This window comes from Phyllostomus discolor, chromosome 14, assembly GCF_004126475.2.
Source record: "Phyllostomus discolor isolate MPI-MPIP mPhyDis1 chromosome 14, mPhyDis1.pri.v3, whole genome shotgun sequence".
Classification (NCBI taxonomy): Eukaryota; Metazoa; Chordata; class Mammalia; order Chiroptera; family Phyllostomidae; genus Phyllostomus; species Phyllostomus discolor.
In genome coordinates, this window is record NC_040916.2 from 7,051,794 (window position 1) to 7,076,648 (window position 24,855).

At 38.2% G+C, this 24,855-nt stretch overlaps 1 protein-coding gene across 1 annotated transcript; it reads left to right on the forward strand.

Moving 5' to 3' along the window:
* Window positions 1–4,443: 4,443 nt before the first annotated feature.
* LOC114512184 (membrane cofactor protein-like) lies at window positions 4,444–24,389 on the forward strand. Its single transcript, XM_028531081.2, has 6 exons — window positions 4,444–4,553; window positions 12,482–12,670; window positions 13,662–13,764; window positions 16,774–16,859; window positions 17,705–17,902; window positions 23,759–24,389. The coding sequence occupies exons 2-6, from the start codon at window positions 12,514–12,516 to the stop codon at window positions 24,019–24,021; spliced, it is 807 nt and encodes a 268-aa protein (XP_028386882.2). The 5' UTR covers window positions 4,444–4,553; window positions 12,482–12,513; the 3' UTR covers window positions 24,022–24,389.
* Window positions 24,390–24,855: the final 466 nt, after the last annotated feature.

Sequence of the window (24,855 nt, forward strand, 5' to 3'; positions counted from 1 at the left end):
ATAATAAGGATGTTTATTATTTCTCATATCAAGAAAATGGTCCCAGGGTTGGTATTAGGGCTCAGTGTCAGCTTCCTGCAGTTTTCTTGGCCTCCCCTCTCATAGCTTAAAGACGGCTTCAGGAACTCTAAGCATCCCATCTTCACATGAAGCTCAAAGGGGAAAAAAAAAGGATATATCTCAGTGATTCTTTTTACGAGTGAGAGATATGTCCCCAGAATGCCCAGCAGACTTCCCTTCACCAGCCAGGACAGCATCACTGGCAATGGGGACTGGAACTGACTTAAACAGATCAACCTTCACCTCCAGGACCTGGGGAAGATACTGGCCTAAGCGGGCATTTGAGTAACAAAGAGTAGGGAGTTTCTGCCCTTATAAGTTTGCTTTCTCACATCTTTGTAAGCCTTTGCACAGACAATTCCTTCTGCCTGGGGTGCATAGTGACTCTGACCTGTGCCCTAGGAACTCCCAAAGCGCTCTCCATTCCCCAACCCGACTGAGTTACAGCAGTCATTTTATTGTTTGCCAGCTCCCCTGGATTCTGAGCATGTTAAGGGCAGGGACCATTTTTAATCACTTTGTATGCCTATTTAGATGCCTAGCCCACATTAGATGTCCAGTACATGTCTGTTGAACTGAATAAATGTTTGCAGCACAGATGAATGAGTGAGTGGGGGAAATGAGCTAGGTGATGTAGGTGCAGGGTGGTACCATCTGAGGCCAGTCATGTGGTTTCTAGGTAGTTTTGCACCTCTTCTTCCCTTGCATCTATGCGGACCCATTGGCCAAACTCCACAGGAGATGATGGGGTAACTGGTACTGGGCAGCTTAGCAGCACCTTCAATGAGCTCGTGTAACAGACACAGGTAAGCAATTTCCAGGCTGTAACTTGATTGAAATGTGAGTAAGTGAAGCCAGGAAGGGGGAGCTAAGGGAAGGAGAAGTCCTCCCTGTGGAAATTGATGAAATATTCTTGGCTATTTAGTAGAATCTCAGAGGTACAATCCTCACCCTCACCTTGATAATTAAAGTTTTTGATTCCAGGTGAAAACTCATAGTGAATTATTGATCATAGCTACAGACCTGATGAGGTTGTAATATCTTTGCACTGAGTAAAGCTTTCTCTTGATAAGCCGTCAGCAAGAATGTACAGCCGATAAATCCACTTGAAGATTCTACTAAATTCACATCTTCACTAGAAGGACTGCAGGCAGTGTAGTGGGGCTATAACTATTATACACCCCCAAAAAGAACCCAAGCAGGAGGGATCCCTGGGTTTGTGGGGGAGGAAGCATCAGTACTTCACGCTGAACTGTGTGATGTGCCCTCCTTGACCCCATGTTCAGTCATGATTCCCTCTGTCACTAATTTTGAGGGAAATGAACATATAAGTAAGCCACATGAACAGGTTCCCTTCTGTCCTCTGCTGTGTCAACCACCTTCAGTATCCAGGCAACTGGAGAATGTTATGTGAAATGAGATGGGGAAAATGAGGTTGTATCTGCAGCATTAGTATGGTATTGTGATCAATAACTCATCCTCTCTAGCCAGAAAGAACTGGGTTCAAATCCTGACTCTGCCACTTATGAACTCGGAGTATTGGTCAAGTTATTTCCTGCACCTCTTTGAGTCTGCACTTGCTTCTTTGTAATAAGAAGCTAATATTAGCACTTCCCTAATAGGGCTATTGTGATGGATAAAAGCCAAAAGCCATCATGCATGCAGAGCCAAGTGGAAGGTGCCTGTTATAGAGTTAACATTCAATTAATATTATCTTGTACTTTTTTATTATGCTCATAATAAAAAAGAAGGTGTTTTCCTTTGGAAACAAGTGGGAGTAAAACAAAAGACTTCTTGGAGAAAAAGTGATTTTATTCCACCCAGAACTATGTGAAATCAGTCCTCAAGAAATGTCCTCCCAGGAAGAGGGACAGAAACATCACCAGAGAGTGAGATTGATTTGTTTTGAAAATAATTTTATGATTGGGTTGGGGTGGAGTCCTAATCTCCATGAAATTGAGCTACATTTAAAAGTCTCAACATGGGACAGCGATCAGTGGTGTCTCAGTATCACCCTGGCAGTGGATCTGCTTCAGTTATTGATAACAGAAAGAGAAAAGAAAGTTTCTGCCCTGGCTGGCGTAGCTCAGTGGATTGAGCGCGGACTGCGAACCAAAGTGTCACAGGTTCAATTCCCAGTCAGGGTGCATGCCTGTGTTGCAGGCCATGACCCCCAGCAACCGCACATTGATGTTTCTCTCTCTCTATCTCCCTTCCTTCCCTCTCTAAAAATAAATACAATTTTTAAAATATATATAACTACTATTGATATGGGCTGTACTATTGTTATAGGGTGCAGCCAAGAGGGGGGACCCCAAATGGGCATTTGAAATGGGGTCCAGAACTCAAGGTGTCCAGGAGATTTTAGGATGTCCTCACCTACGCCCCCCTCCCCAGGGTGTGGGTTGGAGGAAGGGACAAATGGAGTGGGGCCATTGAAAACTGTTTCGCATAGCAATGGCCTTGCAGCTAACCTCTGGCATGGTCATTTAACATATCTATAACCTTTGACTGGTTGTATAGATATGTTAAATAGCTGTGGCCTCCCCTGGGCCAGGGGGGATGGAAAGGATCTTCTGTAACTGGGGGGCAGGTCCCCCGAGTAACAGCACCTGAGTGGGAGCTTGGAGAAGATTGGCTCCCTGATATGGGGCCACGCCTGCCCAGATTCATGATGGCAGTCCAGTAAAGCTGGAAGGGTATGAGTTCTGGCCTGTGAGGCTGAGTGTGGGAGGAGTCGGAAATGCGGCTGCAGAGGAAGATTGGCAGAGGAAGATTGGCAGGATTTAAACCCAGTCACCGCAGCCCTGAGAGAAACATGAGGCTGTGGCAGTGCAGAAAGGATCACAGCTATTGAGAAGGGAAAACCACAAGGCTTGAGCAGAGTCACCACTCGGCTTTGGCAGAGTGGAAACCCCCCTCCCTTGACCGTGGCCCTGAGAGGGAAGAAGCACGGGGTTTTGGCTGAGTGGGGACTCTCATGGTCCTGGGAGAGAGGACCACCACGTGCCTTTGCCAGAGTGGGGACCCCCACAGCTTTAGAAGGGGGAACCACCACCTGGTTTTAGCAGAGATCCCAGCGACACAGCTGAGGGTGCCAGGAACCCAGGGAGGTCTCCCAGTCAGGACGGAGTTCTGACTGGGAATAACCAGAGGACTGCCTGAGCCATGGACTTCTATTTCCTTTCCTGAGATAACGGTACTCTGGACTGGGCAAAGGGGGAAGGAAGGACTGTGTCTGTTTGTGGGTGTTTTAAGGGACTTTAGGATTTTTGATGAAGACATTAGGTCACTACTTTAAGTTTGTATAGCATTAAATAAACATTTCCTTTTCACGAATCTCTGGCATTGAGAGATGTCTTTCCTCTGGAGGCAGACATAATGGACCTGGTGGCTTCTTTCAGTAATAGTATATTGTCCCAGGCCCGCCTTGTTCTGTAACACTATCACCATTCTTTAAAATTAAAAAAGAAAAAGTTTCTATTATCTCCAAACCAAACGTCTTGGGGGCCAACACAGCTCCAAGGAAGATGGCATGGGCACCCTTTTCCCAGCCTCGAGGATCTTCAGCTGAATTCAGGACTGCATGCAAACTCCATTATTCCCGCCAGCCCCTGGGGTGAGAAGCAGCACAAGGAAGACTCTCCTAGTTCAGGGGGAGGGCTGGAGAGCCTCCCCAAAGCTTCCTTCTTCCCTGGAATTACAGGGGTCTCTGTGAGCCTGGTCAAAGGAGAGCTGGCACGCCAGGCAAAGGGGCAGGGTGGTGGGAGCCCCTTAGAAGTCCAGAGCCCACCCAGGTGAATGTGGGGTTAAAAAGTGCACTCGTGACCTTTCCGCGAGGCACACCAGCACCTTGAACAACCCTGATCCTTCATTACACTGCCCTGACAGCATGACCCACTAGAACCTGCACACACTACGAGCTCCTCGGAGGCAGGGGCGGGGTGGTATCTGCTCTAGTACCCACTGACCTAGCACGGTGCCGGGGTCTTAAGTAAGTTCTCAATACATGGGTCATGAGCTAACTAAATAGAACTGCCAGGGAAGAAAAGGGGAAGGGGTTTATTTCCTCTAAATCTTTTTGAGGTGATAATGACACCTCTGAGAAAAACAGTCCTCGGGTATCATTATCGTCAGCTTTTGAAAAGTGTAACTATGAGCAGCTTTTGAAAACGCTAACTGTTGATGAACGTGGTGGTGAACCACCAAGTCTCGCAAGTGGCAGGGACGATTCCCGGTAGCCAGGAAGCCAGAGAACTGTCAGACCGCCCCCCCACCCCCCCCCGCCCGACCGCGGGCGCGGGCAGAACCTCGGCTGCCAGGGGGATGCAACGGATCAGAACCACCGCCATCCGTCCAGACCTAACGCAACAGCCCGGGCGTTCGGCCCCGCCCGACCCTGAACGTCGTGGCTCAGGCCACGCCCATCATTGGTACCTCACTAGACACTTTGAGTCCGGGGATTGTTGCGTTTGGTGTCTGCACTCGAAAAGGTAAATGTTCTCTGTCGCTCCAGTTTCCAAGTTGATCTCTTGGAAAATGAGGGCGTCTCATGCGCCGCGCACGGCACCTCCCAGCCGCCCCGGGAGTCCCTGTTTTTCTTGGCGCTTTGCTGGGATCGTTTTGGTGGCCCTAGTGCTCCAGCTACCCAAAACCTCCGGTAGGGGATGGGAGAGGGTGTGAACTCTATAGGCGAACTGGAGCTTGTTGGGGAGATGGCCGACTGGAGCCGAGGGCGAGGAGAGGGAGATTTGGTGGGTCCACCAAGAGTCAAGGGACTTGGGCGATCCCGGAGGTGCACAGTTGGGGTGAAGGCGTGGCTAGAGCTCCTCGGGGTTGTGCTGTGCCGGGATACTAGGGGAGTGGGGCCCTGAAGTGCCGGCGGTGAAGTTTGCTTGGTGGTCGGCATCATTGAGCCTTGCGGGGCGCTGGGTGGGGGCGGGTGTTGGCCAGGGTCCAAGAAATAGCTTGCATGTTTCTGGACTGAGCCAAGCGGGATGGGAAGCGCAGGCCGGGTGCTCAAGGGGTGCCCAGGTGCCTGGGAATGTTGCTAGAGCAGGTGCTGTGCGGATGGGGAAGCTATGCAGTCCTCCGAGAAGGCGTAATGTCTTGGTGTTTAGGCCCTTCTGGGTAGGCCTGAGAGGAGCTCGAATTGGGTGTTAGCGGGTGTGTGCTTTGTACAATTGTCCAGGCCAGCAGTACGAGATGTGCGGCAAGGAAGCTCGCTGCTTGCTCTCCATGGGGGCTGGGGAGCACATGTTTTGCAGGGAACCCTTGAGGTGACAGCTAACTCTAGGTCCTGGGATTTAGAGGATTTTAGATGGGCATGCAGTGCCTTTTGTACATAAAGTAACAGGCTCTTTGTTGCTCCAAAATTGTATTATTGGTTTGAGGCTGTTGCTTTAAAAATAAACAAACAAACGTGGAGTAATCTTCCTATTCCCATCCAATACAGACATTATCATTTTTTATCCCCAAATGTCTTTTGGGCAATGTTTTTTTTTCCCCCTTTTTTTCATTAGATTGGGTTCTATTTGAGGTGAGGTCTGGAACAACCTAAAAACTACTGGTAACCAAACCTAATCAGAAATGAGTATTCTAAGAAATGATTGATAAGTAACTGTAATATGGTTTTCCTCTAAAGCTCATAAACGAAAGCTGAAGGCCATCTACTCAGTTTGATACATGTTTCATTCAATGGAATAAGTACTACTATGTGTGTGTGTGTATGCTAAAAATCATGTGTATTGTATAAAATGTACACAATGAAAGGGTAATTATTTTTAATACTTGGGTATATTTCCTTCTGTCTTTATATGCACTTGTGTGTCTATGCCCCAATTATTTTAGGACCCTATTACATATACATTTTGCATGCAGCATTCTTTCCTTAGCAGAATTCATTCAATAAATATTTGCCTTTTATGTGCCAGGTCCTGTACTGGTTTGGGGGCCACACTGGTGAGCAATAACAAACCATTCCTACTTTCATGATCTTTGTTTCACTATTTTTTCCTCACTCATGCACACACATGCACACAAACACCCACATACTGGAATATAAGCAGGGACTATGTTTTGCCCACTGTTAGATCTAGGCACACAGTAGGCAATCAATCAACATTTGCTGAAATTTATTGGGACTGGCAGACAGTAACCAAAGCATAATACTGATATGTTACAACCCCAGACAGGTGCTCTGGAGGGAAGGAACCATGGTTCTTTGACAGCATTTAACAAGTGACTGGTCAAGGGGAGACTTTTCTGCTCATGAGACAGGCTAAACTCTGCTGCTTTGGGGCTTCTGCCCTTGCTGTTCCTCAGTGTGGGAACATTCTCCTGCTGCCTCTTACATAATTGGCTGCGTCTTATCCTTCAGACTCATTTGCAATCTTACTCCCTGAGGAACTGTCTCTGAGGGAACTATATCTAAAAAACACACACACTCCAGTTCCAATCCTCCCTTACTTGGAATCACTCTTCTGAAACTGTCTTTTCTATCCTCTGTCCACTGGAATACAGAGATTTTGTCTGTCTTGTCACACTTGCGGTTGCAAATGTCCAATTTTTTGCCTCAGTATCAATATATTTGTATAACTATTCAGTGTCAGAAAAATGAAGTATAATGTTTAGCCGGGGCTCAGGGCCTAGGAACAAATCTCTCTTGCTCCAAGGGAAAGGTTCTTCAAAGAGCCATGCTTAGGATGGCCTTTCAGTGGTGCCTGACAAGCTAAGGCAAAGACAGCTGAGGGTTGGAGAAGCTCTTTTCCCGTTTATGTAGAGCCTGCAGGGCTCATGTTGCTCCAGTCTTCTTGTTACTGATCATCAAAAACTTTGTTTCCATGAGGGAGGGAAGGGAACAGTGATGGTAAGAAAACTAGAAGAAATTTTTAAAGAAGAATAAAGTTTAGTATAGGCTTAACACTAGAGTTGAAGAACACTGTGAATGCTATTTGGAATAGAGGAAAATACATAAAATGTAGGGTGCAACATGGAAGGTAACAAAACTAGAAATGAAGGGGATGAAAACAAGGTTAAGTTTAAGGTTGAAAGTTAAAATCAGAATAAAATAAAACTTAGACAAAAATTAAAAATGAGAAATCACTTTGCTGGGCAGGGAAAACATGTGGATAAAATAAACATTACTCTCTTGAAGTGGCTCAGAAGATGGATTTGCAAGCAGACAGTGTTGTGTGTGGGAGGCTGGCATCTCAGAGTTCGTTGTCAAATTCTAGTAAGTTGCAGGAAGGAACACTTGTATTTCCAGGAACAATCTCACTCTTCTAGAAGGGGTCTTCTTTTTGGACAAACCCACAATATACTGTTATATGTGTTCTCTAATACCTATTTTAGTTTTTTTCCTTTCTTTCTAATTAAAAAAAAAACTATGATCAACAAGTGCTTACACAGGAGTTTCTTAGTTTCCTTAGTTTGCATATTACAATGTAAAGACACCAGTTGTTTGCCTATCAATTGCTAGGTTACCAGGATACTGGCAGATAGGCAACAAAAAAAAATTACATATCCAAATTCTTCTCCAGTGCATAGAGTTTTAAATGATTATTTTCAATATTGTATTCATTACAACATCTTTTTTACCATCGTTTTTTATTTGACAGCACTGGTACATTGAGTATTGAATTTTTTTTGAATAGCTGCTATGGAGGACATTCTGAGCTAGGTCTTATGGCCACATGGATGAGTGGAATCAGCCATGTTAACTAATAAACTCAAAAACATCTGCTAGTGACCTAAGAGATCCATGCAGAAGACTGAGTCCAAGAATAGAGGACTGGTCACTGCCTCCTCAGGGCAAGGAGACAATGCTTCCTAGAGGAGATGTTGAGTGAATTAAGTCCACAAGATGAGAGCTGAGGTGGGGGGAGGGTATGCAGAGCACAGGGAGCAGTGACTGAGCAAAGACGGAGGGATGTGATAGGGCTCAGGGCATTCATGGACTCTTGAGCTGTCCACTGTGGCAGCAGTAGAGCAAAGTAGGCAGGAGAAAGGCATAGAACTAGATCGAAGAGTGACTAATTGTAAAAAGAAACAGGGTAGTTAGTAGTGAATCATTATCACCATAAAATTTAAACTACAATGTCATTACCTGTTCTTTTAGGGCACCTTGAGCACTTCTGTTTGACTTAGCACAGTACAAATCTAAAGTAGTGTTGCTTTAATTTCTCCAGGCTTAGTAGAAGACGTATTCTTGAGGACTAAATTGCAAACAGGGTGTGCTGGTGTAAGCATGCAAGTGTTCCACACAGGCAGCAGTGTTTGTAGTAGAACCAGGCTGCCTGGGTGGCTCGGCTCCTGGATCAGTTGCCTACTAGGAATGTATTCTTGAGCAAGTTACTTCACCTGCCTATGCTTCAGTTTGCTCATATTGAAGAGGGGGAAAGAGTACCCAACTCATGGCATAATTAAGATTAAGTTACTTAAAAAGCACTTGAAATAATGGTTGGCACAGGTAGTGCTCTATGTTTGCTATTTCTAAACTTATTCATAACATCACTATCATTGTAAGAATCAAGTACCCGAATCTTTCATAGCCAACCATTGCCATACTTTAGGAAAAAATATAACCTACAGTATTTGGAATTCAGCTTAGGTAATATTTAAAAGCCATTTCTAATAATAACAATAATGAGAAATGGGTACATAATAAACTAAGCATAAATGTTTTGACATGAAAGAAATTTGATAAAGGGAAATATCGATAAATAAATTAATAAAAAATGAACACAGGCATAAGAATAACAAAGAAAAATTATGATTTGGAGACATCTCCAAGACAAGCTGGCTGAACAGTAAAGAACTGAATGTTGATCTGAGAGTGTCTAGAACTGGTATCTGTGTTCACTCACCTCTAATGCTAGGTGCAGCAATGAATGAGACGAGGTCCTCAAGGAGGTGACAGTCTCATAGAGAGCATAAACAATAAACAGTTACTATAGTAAAAGTGTTTAAGAGAAAAGTGGGGAAGCATGAGGACACTTAACTCAGTACTTAAGTGAGAGACATGAAGAGCCTCAAGGAAGGAGTCTCATCTAAGATGGAGCTGAAGGGTTAGCAGGTGGGAAGAATGGCAGGGTCTCTGATCAAAGCTGAAGGAAAATGATGCATGCAGGCCTAGCATGCGAACACAATTCAAAAAACTTAAGTAATTTAATGGCCACTACAAGGAACTGAATATGGCTTGAGAATAGTGTGCAAGAGAAAGCAGGATTCAGATAGTGACAGATTGTACTGTGAAAGTCTTTAGTCATGCTAAGGAGCCTTAGACATTATCCTGAGGACATTGGGTATCCATTGAAAAGTATCTGGCTTGGGAGGTCCTTGGTCACTGTGTCATAGCAATATTACTCTGGTAGCATTATGAAAAATGAATTGAATGGATAGTACCAAGGTAGGCGAGAAGATCTATCCAGAAACTGGTCACAATCCAGATAAATGACAGTGGTTGTAGAAGTAAAGGACAGCACTAGAGGGATGAACAAGCATTCAGTTGTGGAAACAATATATCTAGTTTGCTGGGTATGTGTAAATGTGAAGAATCAAAAGGGTGAATTCATTATGTTAAGATAGCCTGACACTTTCCAAGTGGAGTTGTGTGGAGTGGCAACTGAATATGTAGACCTAGCACCCCAAGTAGAGATCTAGAATGGAGAGGGATTTGGGAGGCAGCTCTCCTCGGGGGTAACAAGGTTGTGGGAGTATATCTACCCACCAAGGGTGTCCGCAGAATGAAGTAACAAGAGTTCCCAGAAAGACCATTAGGAACATCCCATTATCCCATTATCTGATCAGGCAGAGAGGGAAGACTAGCCAGAGGACAAACTGAAAACCAAGGTGGTTGTGCTGTCCTGGAAACCAAAGAGAGCTTTTCAGACAGAAAGGAGCAAAGACAGAATGATCAATAGCTCCAGATGTTAGAAACAGTGTAACTGAAATTACTGAGGAAGAAAATGTTAGGATTTGTAGAAAAACAAGGCCACTTAATGACTTTTAAAGTAATTTAGTGATTTTTGTAGGCCTAGAAATGAGTCAGAAGTGAGAAATAACAGAGGTGTAGATGCCAGAGTCTGCATTTTGGGAAGCAAAGAAAGTTTAAAAATAGGTTGTGTAGACAGTGGGAAGAAAGAGCAAGATGGTCAGGTTTCACTGGGCTCCAGTTTAATGAGAGACCATGATTTTCTGAAGGCATCATCTGGGTAGGGCTGTGTGTGTACTCATGTGAGAAAGTGATTTTAATTTTTGCAAGCAGGTAGAAAGTACTTACCCAGGGTTGGCAAATGTAGACAAGGTGAACAGTTCTTTTGGCCAATAGTAGAAAACTATTACATTTTCCTAAAACTCACCTCGAACATTAGAAAATTTTCTAAATGCAGCCCATCATATTACATAATGTCATCTATTGTTGAAATACAGTATTTCGGCCCAGTAGTAAACTTATTATAAACTACCTAGAAAAATAAGTCAGTATGCTGTTTTTCTGTATCTGGAAATGTTTGGTTTGAACATCATTGATGGAAGGAAATTCAGTGTTCTGAGCAAGGTAAGAAATTTGATTATTAAAATGTGTGATATTAGACTCGATTATCACAATATATAAACCAAGTATCAACTGGTAGCCAACCATATTTTAAATTCTGCACATTATTGTAAGCATCTTTAATAATGCATGTTCGTGGGAAGAAATACTTTGAATTAGTTGAATAGGTTAAAGCAGCCAATTGACTTTTCCTTTTCCATGCAGAGACTATATATATATGAGAGTAATATTGGGCTTCCTCTCTTCTTAATCTGCTTTCCATACAAAGCAGGTAATGCAGTTACAAAGACTGAATGCATAAAACAAAGAACACTTGTATGATTAAATCACAGACATGTTGTTATGTGGTTTCTTTCTTGGTGGTTCCAGGAAATTTTGAAATGATGTTATGTATTCTGAGTGGAATTATGTAGCATTTCTAGCCCGTGTGTTTTTTTCCTATTTTAAGAATGTCTGTCTCGCTGTACTCAATAAATGTAATGTTATTAATAAAACTCACCTCTGTACTAATCTTCTTTCTTAAAATGCTGTTTGCCTTTTGTATTTGTTTTGTTACAGGCAGTTGTATTCAGATACCAAGGTCAGCGTAGTGGAAATGTTGAAACATTTTGCCAGTAGTTCGATTATGAGATATGATAGAAATGAAATGGTAGACTGTGTATATAGAGAGGATGTTAGAATTTAGAATATGATATGAAATAAGAGTAAAATTGCCCTTGTTTAGAGTTCTCTTTGCTGGTCTCTCAATCGGAAGACCAAGATTCAAGGAGTAAGAGAGGAAAGGTTTCTCAGGGTTTTCAAAACAGACCTTTCTCCTTTCTCCTTCAGTCCTTAGCCTTGTAGGAGAGGCCTCTGCACTCTTTTAGCCCTTTAGGGCTTAATGTGTCTCCAGCACATTATTTTACATATTGTTCTAACACATTTGTTAGGTTTTCAAGCCTACAAATAATTTAAGGGAAAGAAAAATTGCTGATGTAGAAATCATAAGAAGCAGAAAAGTCTACTTAAAAAAAAACCCAAAGTAAAAAATTTTATGGCATAGCAATGTAGTAATTTTACTATCAGGAATTGTTGGACACACAGCCCAAACAGCTACCTCAAAGCACTTCGGAGAGAATATATGATCCATTGATCGGTGAAGAGAGATTAAATTACATTTAAAGTAATGTCCAAGAAAGCAGTTTTTTCTTCATCAAAGGTTATTAAAAGTAGTAAATGTTGATATCTAAATATCTATTCACATATAAAATGCTCAGTTCACTGATATGAAACATATGACATGAAGTCTTATATTTTGAAATAGTTTAGTCCATATTTATTTTGATCTATGAATCTACAATGCTTATTTAATCACATCATAACATAGCATTTCTAGAGCACCCACTGGGTACAAAGAATACAGATGCTTCTCTGTCCTTGACAAAGTTGCCTTCAGAGAGAAGACTGAGCATGAAGTGACAAATCATCATCAATTTATATTTCAAATTATGGAAGAGTAATCTGACCAAGGACTATATACTATGGAAGTCTTCTTAGGGTAGAAGTGTGAAATGAACTCAGAAAAAAAGTAGGAAAAGATGAATAACTATATATACTTTTTGACACCCCAACCTTGATATTTGTCATTTCAATTTACTGTTGAGTGAATATTTACCTTACTCCCCAACAAAACAAAAGCTAATAGAATGTTATTTAAAGTAAGCACGGCATATCCTCAGCTTGTGTAGATGCATGAAGCAAGCATTTAAAAACTTGCCAAGGACCTTTCCATTTATTCTGCACCACCTAACCACTGCCAGACTACAGTCCCTGGCTGATGAAAAGATAAAACACTTCATTGGCCTCTTCTGATTCTCTTATGCCCAGATGCCTGTGGTGATCCACCAAGATTTGAATCTATGATGTTCAAGGGTAATCCTGCACCCTTTTATCGTCATGGGGACAGAGTCGAATTTAAGTGTCGTTTAGGATACAAGCGTATTGTACCTCTTCTCGCTACCACCGCTGTTTGTCAGCCTGATAGCACTTGGACACCCCTCCAGGAGGCTTGTACAAGTAAGTACACAAAACTTTTCTTTTTATTGCTCTGGAGATTTTTACACACATTAGAGTGCATATTTGACTGCTGCAATGGTGATTTTCTCATGGGAGTGTGGATGTTAGATAGCAATGTCTTTGAAAATCTCCTGGGAATCTTTTTCTTGTCAATTGCTTATCAGGGTAAATGTGAATCTTAAGTTTGGGCTTTAAATAGTTAAATGAATTTACAAGAGCAATATATGATCTTTTTAATGTATTGTTGGATACAGTTTGCCAATATTTTGTTGAGAGTTTTAGAAAACTGAAAATGGATCTGCCTTTTGACCCATTAATTCCATTGCTAGAATTATAAACTAAGAACCCTGAAACATCAGCCCCAAAGAATCTATGCACCCCAGTGTTCACAGCAGCACAATTTACAATAGCCAAGTGCTGGAAGCTATGTAGGTGCCCATCAGTAAATGAATGGATCAAAAAACTATGGTACATTTACACAATGGAATTCTATGCAGCAGAAAGAAAGAAGGAGCTCCTACCCTTTGCAACAGCATGGATGGAACTGGAAAGCATTATGTTAAGTGAAATAGCCAGGCAGTGAAAGACAAATACCATATGATCTCACCTTTAACAGGAATCTAATCAACAAAACAAACAAACAAGCAAAATATAACCAAAGACACTGAAATTGAGAATAGGCTGACAGTGAACAGAGAGGAGAAGGGAGGGAATTTAGGGGAAGGGGGGAAGGGTTTGAAGGCACTAGTATAAAGGACACATGAACAGTAACAGGGTTGGGGGGTGGAGATGGGAGGGAGGTGGGGAGAGCTCAGGAGGTGGGCTGGGATGGGGGTAAAAGGCAGAAAACTGTACTTGAACAACAATTAAAATAAAAAAAGAGAAAATATATAAAATAAATAAAAATAAAAGAGTAATGTAGAATTTTGACTTTGATTCAAATCTGTTTTAAAATGGATAAAAAACAACAAATTTGAACATTTCCTTTTAGAAAAATCATGCCCACAGCTAGCAGATCCCACAAATGGTCAAGTGGTCTACGTAAATGGAACTTACCAGTTTGGTTCACAGGCTCACTATGTTTGTAATGACGGGTAAGTTGCTCCTTAGAGAGATAAGGTAAATATCACTAGTTCTATTTCTGTTTGGTTCTCTTCTAAGCATTCCCATGATTTTGATTTCATCTTGCTTTCTGTGTGACAAGTTGGACTTGTAGCCAGTCAGCTCTTAATGTTTTTATGGAGACTGAAAAGATATGTAATGAATAGAAATTTAAATTGAAGAAAAGGAAAATTTTATAGTTTTATGTGTATCATTAGCATTAAAAATGTAGTAATCATAGTGACATTACTTTAACAACAAAGTGTACGCTATTTCACATGGCCAACCCTCAGAGTTGAAGGAGGGCTTACAGAACGAGAGGTAGATTTGCCCACCAAGGATATTATTACATTGAGATAATTCTGTAAAGTGTCAGAAGAATATTGACCTGGTTAGTCTGGACCATAAGATTGATCAAGACCTCTTAGTTGGAAAACCTGATTTCTCAGACTGCTACAAAGAATGAAGGTCTGAAAAACTATTACCAAGCACTTAATAGTAGCTTTGTTCTATAGGACTCTTTTAATAGTATATATTTGAAAATCTGTGAAAAATATGCATTTGGAGGGTAAATATAATACACTGTAAAAATGCAACTGATTTTTTAATATTGCCTTTGTATACTGCTACTCTGCTGTATTCATTTATTAGTTCTAGCAGAATTTGCGTGTATATGTGTGAGTGTAATTTCTAGGGTTTTCTACATTTAAGATTTTATTATCTGCAAATAGTGACAATTTTACTTCTTCCTAACCAACTGGGTGCCTTTTATATCTTTTTTTCTTGTCTAATTTCTCTGGCTAGAACTTCTAGTACTTTGTTAAGTAGAAGTGGCAAAAGTGAGCATCCTTGTATTGTTCCTGATCTTAGAAGAAAGCTTTCAGATTTTAACCATTGCGTATGATGTCTGTTGTGAGTTTTTCACGCATAGCATTTATTATCCTAGGGGTACTTACCTCCTATACCTAGATTGTGAGTACTTCTATGCAAGAGTGTTAAATTTTAATAAGTCCTTTTTCTGCATCCGTTGAGATGATCCTGTTGGGTTTTTTTCCCTTCATTCTGTTCATATGGAAGACTACCTAGATCAATTTTCCTATACTGAGTTACCCTTGCATTCAGGAATAAGACTCACTTGTGCATGGTGGATAATCTTTCTGGTTTCTATTTGCTATGATTTGATGCATGTTTTTGCATCAAAGGTCAGAATGGATATTGGTCTGTGGCTTTCTTTTCTTGTAATCTTTTTCTGCCTTTGGTGTCACAGTAATGCTCTTCTCATGGAATAAGTTCGGAGGGCTTCTTTCCTCTGCAACACTTTGGAGAAGCCTGAGAACACCTGGTATGAGTTTTTCTTGAAATGTTTGGTAGGATTCACCAGTGAAAGCATCAGGTCTCTCTGGCTTTTCTTTCTTGGAAGATGTCTGATTACTGATTCAGTCTTACAAATTATAAGTCTACTCAGATGTCATATTTTGTGTGTGTGTGATTCAGTCTTGCTCAGTTTTGTGTTCTGGAATTTTTCCGTTTTATCCAGGTTTTCCAGTTTGTTGGATCAAGTTGTTCATAGTACTTTAAAATATTTTGTGTTTTTGTAGAATCAGTATTAATGCCCCCAGTTTTATTTTTTATTTAGTAATTTGTCTTCTTTTTTTTCTTAGTCCATCTAGCTAAAGTTTCATCAATTTAGTTGATCTTTCTGACCAAATAACTTTTAGTTTGATTTATTTTTCTCTCTTGTTTCTCTTTACGATGTTTTATTTATCTCTGCTCCAAACTTTATTATTTCCTTTCTTTGGCTAACACTGTATTTAATCCTTTTAATTGTTCAAGTTGTAAAGTTAGGTGGTTGATTGCAGAGCTCTTGTTCTTTGTTGTAAGTGTTTATAACCATAAATCCCTCCCTTGGAAATACTTTCGCTGCATCCAAAAAGTTTTAGGATATTATGTTTTCATTTTCATTCATTTCAAAGTATTTTCTAATTTCTGTTTGATCTATTGGATGTTTAAAAGTGTAAATGCTTGCAATTTTGTGAATTATCCAGGTTTCCATTTGATATTGGTTTCTAATTTTGATAAGAGAAAGATTCTGAGCTGTGTGAAATTAAATTACAGAAGGCTAGAGGGGTAGGAGGAAGAGACAAGGAGTCATCAGTTAACAGAGCCAAGGGCAGAAACGAGAAAAGCTGCTCACTTTCCTAAGTGTATGTTGAACCATTGAATCACCTTGCAGACCTATTTCAGCATAGTGTTTAGAGAAGAGCTATTTCAGGAAATAGTCTAACCTAAAGAGGGATAGCTGACCACCATTCTCCACTGCATCCTGTGGACACATGCACATTCCAAATGTTGTCCACAAACAATCCAAAAGCAGCAAATACTTCTTTCTTATGGATTCTGTCCCTATCCCAGAATTAGACCAGCTTTACTTTCCCTTGCCCTCCTTACCTATAGTCATTGTCAATTATTCCAAAACAACTTACTAAAACTTACAGAGTACTCACTATATGTCAGACACTATTTATCTACTATTCAAAACAACCCTGTGAGGTATATACTATTACACCATTTTCATAGATGAGGAAACTGAGAAAGAGAAACATTAAGGGTAGCTCAAATAACAAGTTAGTCTGGCAGCTGGGATGTAAATCCAGGCAGCTGAGCACGAGGGCCAGATTTCTCTACTTGGGCGTTTTACTAGGCTGAATGGCATGAGCAAGTTCAGAGAAGTGAATGTTGATGTGCCTCCTGGAAATAGAAAAGAGGCCAGACTATCAGGCAATGACAGACTTATTTAGACACTTTTCTCTAGGCCTATGAATGTTCAAATGCAAAATCTCTTTAAGTTGCCAACTTGCTTAGCAGTTCAATACATTCTGTTTAAGAAATTTCTCCCTCAAACTACTATAGTGCAGAAAAACAATCACATAAAAATTTTCTTTATAATCATGTGCTTCTTCTTAACGAATAAAGAAAACAGTAATCTTTCTTTTCTCATTTAGTTATCACTTACTTGGAACAAAAATTGCATATTGTGAACTTTCTGGAAATAGTGTGGAATGGAGTGACAGTCCTCCACAGTGTGAAAGTAAGTACATTCTCTCTTTAGAATTTAGAGCCACAGTGCTCAAATTCTGTTCCCTGGGGACTCCTTTATGCTTTTAATTTAATAAAGACCCCACAGAGCTTATCTTCAGGTGGGTAAGTCAATTGATATCCATTATCTTAGAACAAAAACTGATAAATTTTAACAATAAATATTTATATATTCATGTTTAAGAACTCATAAGCTTGATGCATATTTGACTATGGAACTTTTACATGGAAGATCAAAACTTTAAAAACAAGTGATAGAATAATGGCATTGTTTTACATTTTTCAAATGTCTTCAAGTTCTGGCTTTAGAGGAAGATGCCTGGATTCAGCACATTGCATTAGCAGACAATTTGCAGGCATTGGAAATTTCACTGTACACTCTTAAGGATGAAAGTGATGAAAGGCAGTGATATCTGAGTCTACCTGTGAACCACTGATTCACACATGGATATGTTTATTAACTGTGAAGCCTTTTTCAATGACCACTGAGTTTTACTTTTAATCACCAGCAAATTTTCTCATTAAACGGTCAACCTCTCTAATGATGAGAGCAAAACTTGGAATGGTCTTGAAGATAATACAGCTATTTCACATAGGTATCTTCTACTGGTATTAAGAAAACTACTTTTATTCTAAAAGTACAGCTCCACATCAGTGTTTTGAATTGGTATAATACATTCTCCCATAGAAACTTTCTTCTTAATGGACATTGGATTCACAACTAGATTGTAGAAATTCATATGTTAATAACTACTGAAGGTAGTTAACAGGATGTTACTAATACTGTCTTCATCTTTAAACTTTTTTTGCCTTCTGTGTCTTTTTTCTATTTTTAAGGAATTTTATGTCAACCTCCCGGAAAAATATCAAATGGGGAATATACGAATAGCTACAAGGACATATTTGAATATAATGAAGTAGTAATTTATAGTTGTAATCCCTCAAATGGACCAGATGAATATTCACTTGTTGGAGAGAGCAGGCTTATTTGTTCTGGGCATAATGAATGGAGCAGTGACCCTCCTCAGTGTAAAGGTAACATTTCCATTTCTTTCTTTCTTCATTTGTAAATAGTATGGAAACACTTTCAAAATACTGTTGCCAAAAAGTAAACAAAATAGTCATATGAGCTTGGTCCTCCTGTTAAATTAGTTTTTAAGTTAATTTACTATAGGGCAAATAGATTTAAAAAATACTTCTAGTTATAGAGTTCCCCAATGTTCTCATCATCCCAATGTTCTTGGTACTTCACTGTATACATTGTGAATTAGTGTGTATATGCATGAATTAAGATTTTTTTTGCTTGAGAGCATCACAAAACACACACCGGCTTAAAAATAAAGTCTCGTAATATGGGACATATAAGAGTTCTGGCCAGAGGAAATGGTAAAATGCAAAAGACTAAACCTCTCACCAACAAGAGTGATAAACTCTGGATAAAACATACAATCATACCTTGTTTAACTGCACTTTGCTTTTTTGCATTTCATAGATGTTGTAATTTTTACAAATGGAAGATGAGACCCCTAGGAGCAAAACTATTATGACTTACTTTATTATGATACTCCCTCTTTATTACTGTGGTCTGGAACAAATCTGCAGTATCTCCAAGGTATAAAAAGCAATGTTCACTGCATAAAAGCAATGTTGACTACATTCAAGTGTGACCAAAAACAGGGAGACAACTGGAGTGTATTTGACTCTTGAAAGAAAGAAATCACTGTATGACAACAAAGTTTCTCTTTTCAAGTACATATAGAACAAACTCTAATAACATATTGTAGTCAATAAGATAATTTTTTAATTTCCAAAATTTAATTCATTTATTGTATAATAAATATCACAATGGGATGAATGTAGAATAAAAACAAACATAGTATCTGTAAAATCCCCAAATATTTGAAAATTATTAATGGCAATAATAACTCATCAATGAATCAAAGAACAAGTCACAAAAAATTGAAAAGTGTTTTGAATGGAATAAAAATTAAACAATATATCAATATATCAAAATTTCTGGGACAAAGCAAAAGCATTGCTTAAGAGGGATATTTATAGCCCTGGCTGGCGTAGCTCAGTGGATTGAGCCCGGGCTGTGAAACAAAGTGTCGCAGGTTCGATTCCCAGTCAGGGCACATGCCTGGGTTGCAGGCCATAGCCCCCAGCAACCACACATTGATATTTTTCTCTCTCTCTCTCTTTCTCCCTCCCTTCCTTCTCTAAAAATAAAAATAAATAAAATCTTTAAAAAAGAGGGATATTTATAGCATAAAATACCTACATTAGAAAAAGAGAAAGATCTCAGATCAGTAATATATGCTTAAGATGTATTCTATCTTAAGAATTGAAAAAGAAGCAATTTAAATAAAGAACAAGGAAATGATAAAACTAGAAATCAATGAAATTGAAAAGAGAAAAAGTAGAATCAATAAATACATGGCTTTTGGGGAAGACCAATAAAATAGATAAACCTATAGCCAGTTTGATAAGAATAAAAGAAGATACAAACAACCAATATCAAGAATGAAGAAGAGGACATTACTAAATATTCTGTATACATTTAAAGTATAATAGGGGAATAACAGAATTTTATGCCTATAGCTTTGACAAGTTAAACCTCTGACAAAGACACCTACAGGCTCCATGTCCTCACTGGGTAATTCTACCAAACATTTCAGGAGTGAATAATAGCAGCTCTATATAAACTCTTCAAGAAAAATAGAAAGATGGCATTGCCTTGATATCAAAACTAGGAAAATTATAAACAGTATCCATTATTAACATAGAATCAAAACTTCTTAGCAAAATATTAACAGATTAAATACTGTCATATAAAAATAACAATATCATAATTAAGTAGTATTTATTCCATGAATGCGATGTTGATTTAAATTTAAAAATTAATCAGTATAATTTGCTATATAAAAAGAGTATAAAAGAAGGAAAAACACATGATCATCTTAATAGATGTAAAAAAACATTTGATAGAATTTATCATCTTTTCATGGTAAAACTTAGCAAATTAGGAACTGAAGTGAGCTACCTGTCTGAACCTGCCAAAAATCACCTACATTACATGAATCTCACAGCTAACATTATACTTAATGTTAATAAAGTAATTTATTTCCCCTTAAAGTTGAAACAATATAGGATGTCTACTCTCACCATTGTATTCAGTATTATATTGAAGGTCATAGCCAGCACAATGAGGCAAGATATAGAAAAAGGCATATGTATTGAAAAGGAAGAAATAAAATAGACCTTATTCATTTATGGCATGATTGTTTAGAAAATATGAAAGACTGAAGCTTTAGACAAGAACTTAATGTGCAGTAGTCAATTCTATGTCTATTTACTGGCAATGATCTATTAGAAACTCAAAGTTTTAAAGTACTATTGACAACAGCTCCAAACTGCACAAACTATTTGTAAATAAACTAACAACATATGTGCAAGATTTGAATGGTAAAACCAACTGAACACTTAAAAGACATTAAACAAGACATTAATTAATAGAGAAAAATTCTCTATTTTTCATAGATTGAAAAGATTGTTCATAGATCAAAAGACAATATAATAAAGATGCCAATTCTCTGTAACTGATCTATAAATTGAAAACAATCTCAGTAAAAAATGCCACATCAAATTTTATAGTAATGAAAACTAAACTTTATATGGAAAGATACTCAAAACAATTTTGAAAAAAATTAGAAGATTCAATCTTCCTGGTGTCAAGACTTACTATAAAACATAGTACAAGGCATATGCTTAAGGTAGTGTGGTATTGGTGAAAGAATGACCATAGAAAACAGTAGAACTATATAGAGGCCCTAGAACAGACCCTTTAAACTGTGTTGATTTCTTTACTGGCGCACAAAATATGCAGTGGAATAGCTAATAGTACAGGGACAATTGGATAACCATATGCAAAAACATTTTTTTAAAAACCCTAAGCCCATGTTAAGACCGTATTTCACCATTTACTGAAAATAGATCTTAGACTTAAATTTAAACCTATAATTATAAAACTTACACTAGAAAACATAGAAAATATTTGTGACTTGGCCAAAAAATATTAAATATAATCTTACAAGCCTGATCCTTTAATGAAAAATAATGAACACATTGGACTTCTTAAAAACTGAAAAGTTCTTCTCTCAAAAGACATTGTACCAAGAATAAAAATTAAATGATAATAAACACTAGAATAAAATACTGGCAAGCACATTTCTGATAATACACTTGTATCTGTTATGTATGTAGAAACACAATAATGAGAAAACATCCCAATTTTGTTAAATAGACAAAAGATTTGAATAGACCTATTTCACCAAAGTAAATATAAGGGTGGCAGAAGTACATCAGAAGTTGCTTAATATGATTAGTAAATACAGAAATGTAATTTAAAACCACAGTGACATACCATTGAACATCTACTTGAATGGCTGAAATTCAAAGCAAAAACAAACACGTAATAGAACCATACACTGGAAAAGATATGAAGCAATTGGAACTTCCATACATTGCTGGTAAGGATGCAAAGTGGACCCTGGCTGGTGTGGCTCAGTGGATTGAGTGCTGGCCTGAGAACCAAAAGGCCACTGTTTGGATTCCCAGTCAGGCACATGCCTTGGGTAGTGGGCCACGTCCCCAGTAGGTAACACGTGAGATGCAACCACACATTGATATTTCTTTCCCTCTCTTTATCCCTCCTTTCCCCTCTCTTTAGAAATAAATAAATAAAATCTTTTTTTTTTAAAGAATACAAAGTGGTATGTCTGTTTTGGAACACAGTTTGGCAATTTCTTATAAAGTTAAGTATACATTTACCATACAGCTCTGCAATCTGAGCAAATTAAAACTTGTGCACATAGAACCCCTGTGTGACAATCTTCTTAGCAGCCTTAGTCATAATCACATTCTAGAAAATCAATATTATAGGGATGAAAACAGATCAACGGCTGGCTGGTTTTGGGAGGTGGTTGTGGGGTCGGGGGTGGGAGTGCTGAGTACTAAGTGGCATGAGGAACTGTTGGATGTAATGGAACTTTTCAAAGTCTTTTCTGTGGTGGTAATTACACAGTGTTTCCATTTATGAAATGTCATAAACCTGTACACTCAAAAGAGTTTTACTGTATGTTAATTAAATTCAGTACACACCTAACTTAAAATCATTAATGTGACTAATAGCATTTTAGCACAACAGAAAAAGCTCAGTGAACCTAAATTCAGGACAATCGAATCGAACATGATTTTAAAAAATATTAAAAATATGTAGAGATAATGTAGCAAAGAGCAGCAAACAATCATACATGTTATTGGAATTTCAGAAAGGAGAAATAACAGTATGGACAATTATTTGAATAAATATTAACCCAAAATTATTCACATCTGAACCAAAATAGCAAACCCGCAAGTCCAGAAATGTGAGTGACTCTAGTAGGTTAAATAAATTTTAAAATTTTACCAAGAAATCCCCACTAAGTGAAAACACTTGTGATAAAACTACTACAATCAAACGTTAAAGTAAAAGAAGCCCTGAGAAAGGGGAGGAATGCATATTACATTGCCCCCGCCCCCATAGAGTGAGAACTGAACTGACTTCCCTTGGATCCGTGGCAGAGCTGTGGAGACTAGAAGACAATAATATCTGCTAAAGTACTAAAAGAAAAACAGAACACATTACCTAAAAATCTCTTTCAAGGAGAATTTTTTCAGACCTGGAAGTGAAATAAAAACATTTTGAGATAAAGGTAAGAGAATTTCTCACTATCCAGCCTACACTACAAATGTTGCTAAAGGAAATACTTCAGGCTAAATGGATACCTTACCTGATGGAAATTCAGATCTATAGGTAAGGAGGAAAACCACTCTTCTGGTTTAAAAGTCTGTATGTTACTGGCCCTTATCTATTGCTAGGATTTAATCTCATAATCTCTTTTACTTACTGGACAACTCAAGGTTTGGTTTGTTTGCTTGTTTGTTTATTTGCTTCATCTTTTCCAAATTCTGCCAAACACATTACTGTATCCTCAAATCAATCTATAAGGTCATGGTCAGCATTTTACTTCCTAATTAGAAGAGTATAATTGGAAAATACCAAAGCACAGTGGTATGGAGTCTAAGTATTGACTTTTAACTTTATCTCAGGCCTGTAGAATTATACAATGGGTTACAATGTAAAATGTGATCTTTGATTATTGAGATATAGTCCAAAATGTTTGGTAAATACAGCCCTAACTTCGTTGGCCTTTCTATTTTTAAATATCCCAGTTCATGTAAATTCTTGCTACCTAAGAACTTTCTTTTCTCGTATCTTTACATGGTTAGCTTCCTATCAATGTTTATATTTGAGCATAAGGATAACATTCTCACAAGAGTCTTTCCTGCCTTTCTAAAAAAGCAGTGTACTGTCGTCAGTATCAGCAAGACTTTTTTAAATCCCTAAAGAGAATAAAATTTGCTTTTGAAATTTCCCAGAATTTGTATCTGGTAGTCAGATACTTCTAAAAATGTGTCAGTATGGGAAAAACATAAAGGATTGAGCAAAATGGGAAAGGACTCATGGCCATGGACAACAGTGTGATGGTTGCAGAGGGGAGGAAGGTATAAGGGGGATCAATATTAATGGAAAAAAATACAATTGAAAAAAATATTTTTAAGAAAATATCACAAAATAAAACAAAGGAAACCAATAAACTATAATGACAGTCTGTTCTACTTGGGAAAATATTAGATTTCTCTATACCTGTTTACTTGGAATTAGATGTTTTTAAATTAAAATCCTGCCTTGTCTATTTATTCCCAGTGGAAATTACTAACTTTGCACTAGTTTTCCTGTCCTGTGTTAGAGCAGCTTTCCATTAATTATGGAATTTCTCTGCCTTTTAGTGGTCAAATGTCAATATCCAGTACTCAGGAATGGAAGACTGGTGGCAGGATTTAGAAAAAAATATTACTACAAAGCACAGGTTACATTGGAATGCCTGGAGGGATTTTACCTTGAAGGCAGCAGCTTACTTACCTGTGGAGCTAACAGTAATTGGGAGCCTAAGATACCAAAATGTATTCAAGGTACAAATACCTTTTCTTTTTTTATTATTTTTTTGACATTTACATTTTATTTCTTGACATCAATGAAACAGAATAATTGAAAAGAGGCAGTTTTTGTAATTAACTATGTCTTAGATTCATTTCCATGACAGATGTATGACATAAAATGTATATGTTATTTATATTTGTTAGCACATTATGTACATCACTGGTGCCTAAATTTCTGTTGTTTGGCATTTTTATGTGTAAATTGTGTAGCATATATTTTTCCAATAAGTTGAAGCATGGGAAAGTTTACTTATGTAAGTCAAGAATAAAAGGCATCTTATCATATACTGAAAATAATAACCATTGGTTGAGCCAGCCTACATTATTTTGTTTTCTAAATGTTTACTCCTCCCAGGAAAAAAACTATGATTTCCTATGTCTCAGAATTAGTAACTTTCTGCTTTATTTTTCAAAGTTTAAATACCTGTTGATTTTTTAAAAATCCTTTGAATGGTGGTTTACAGTCATTCATAATTTTAGTAATAAAAAGAAAAATAACATATTTACAGCTATTCTAGTTGTTATACTAATGATTCTAAATTGATTTTTCATAGTCCACAAATATAAACAGGTGTGTAAACTTAGGCAAGTTACATGAACTTTAAATGTGTTTCCTTGTATGTAAAATGATTTAATGCCTTCCTCACTGGGTGATAGTAGAGTTGAAATGGGCTGCACTTAGAGCACTTAGTACAATGTCTGGACTATAGGAAGCTCTTAAAAGAAGCTCATTTATGATTTACAGCATCACTCTAATGTACGCGAAGAGGAAGGTCCATAACTTCCATGTTGTCCGCTTCCATTGACTTTGCTCTTTTATTCACTTTAAAAGTGATCTGTTGACACCTTTATAAGGTATCTTTGTATGACCAGTTTCGTTCTTTTTA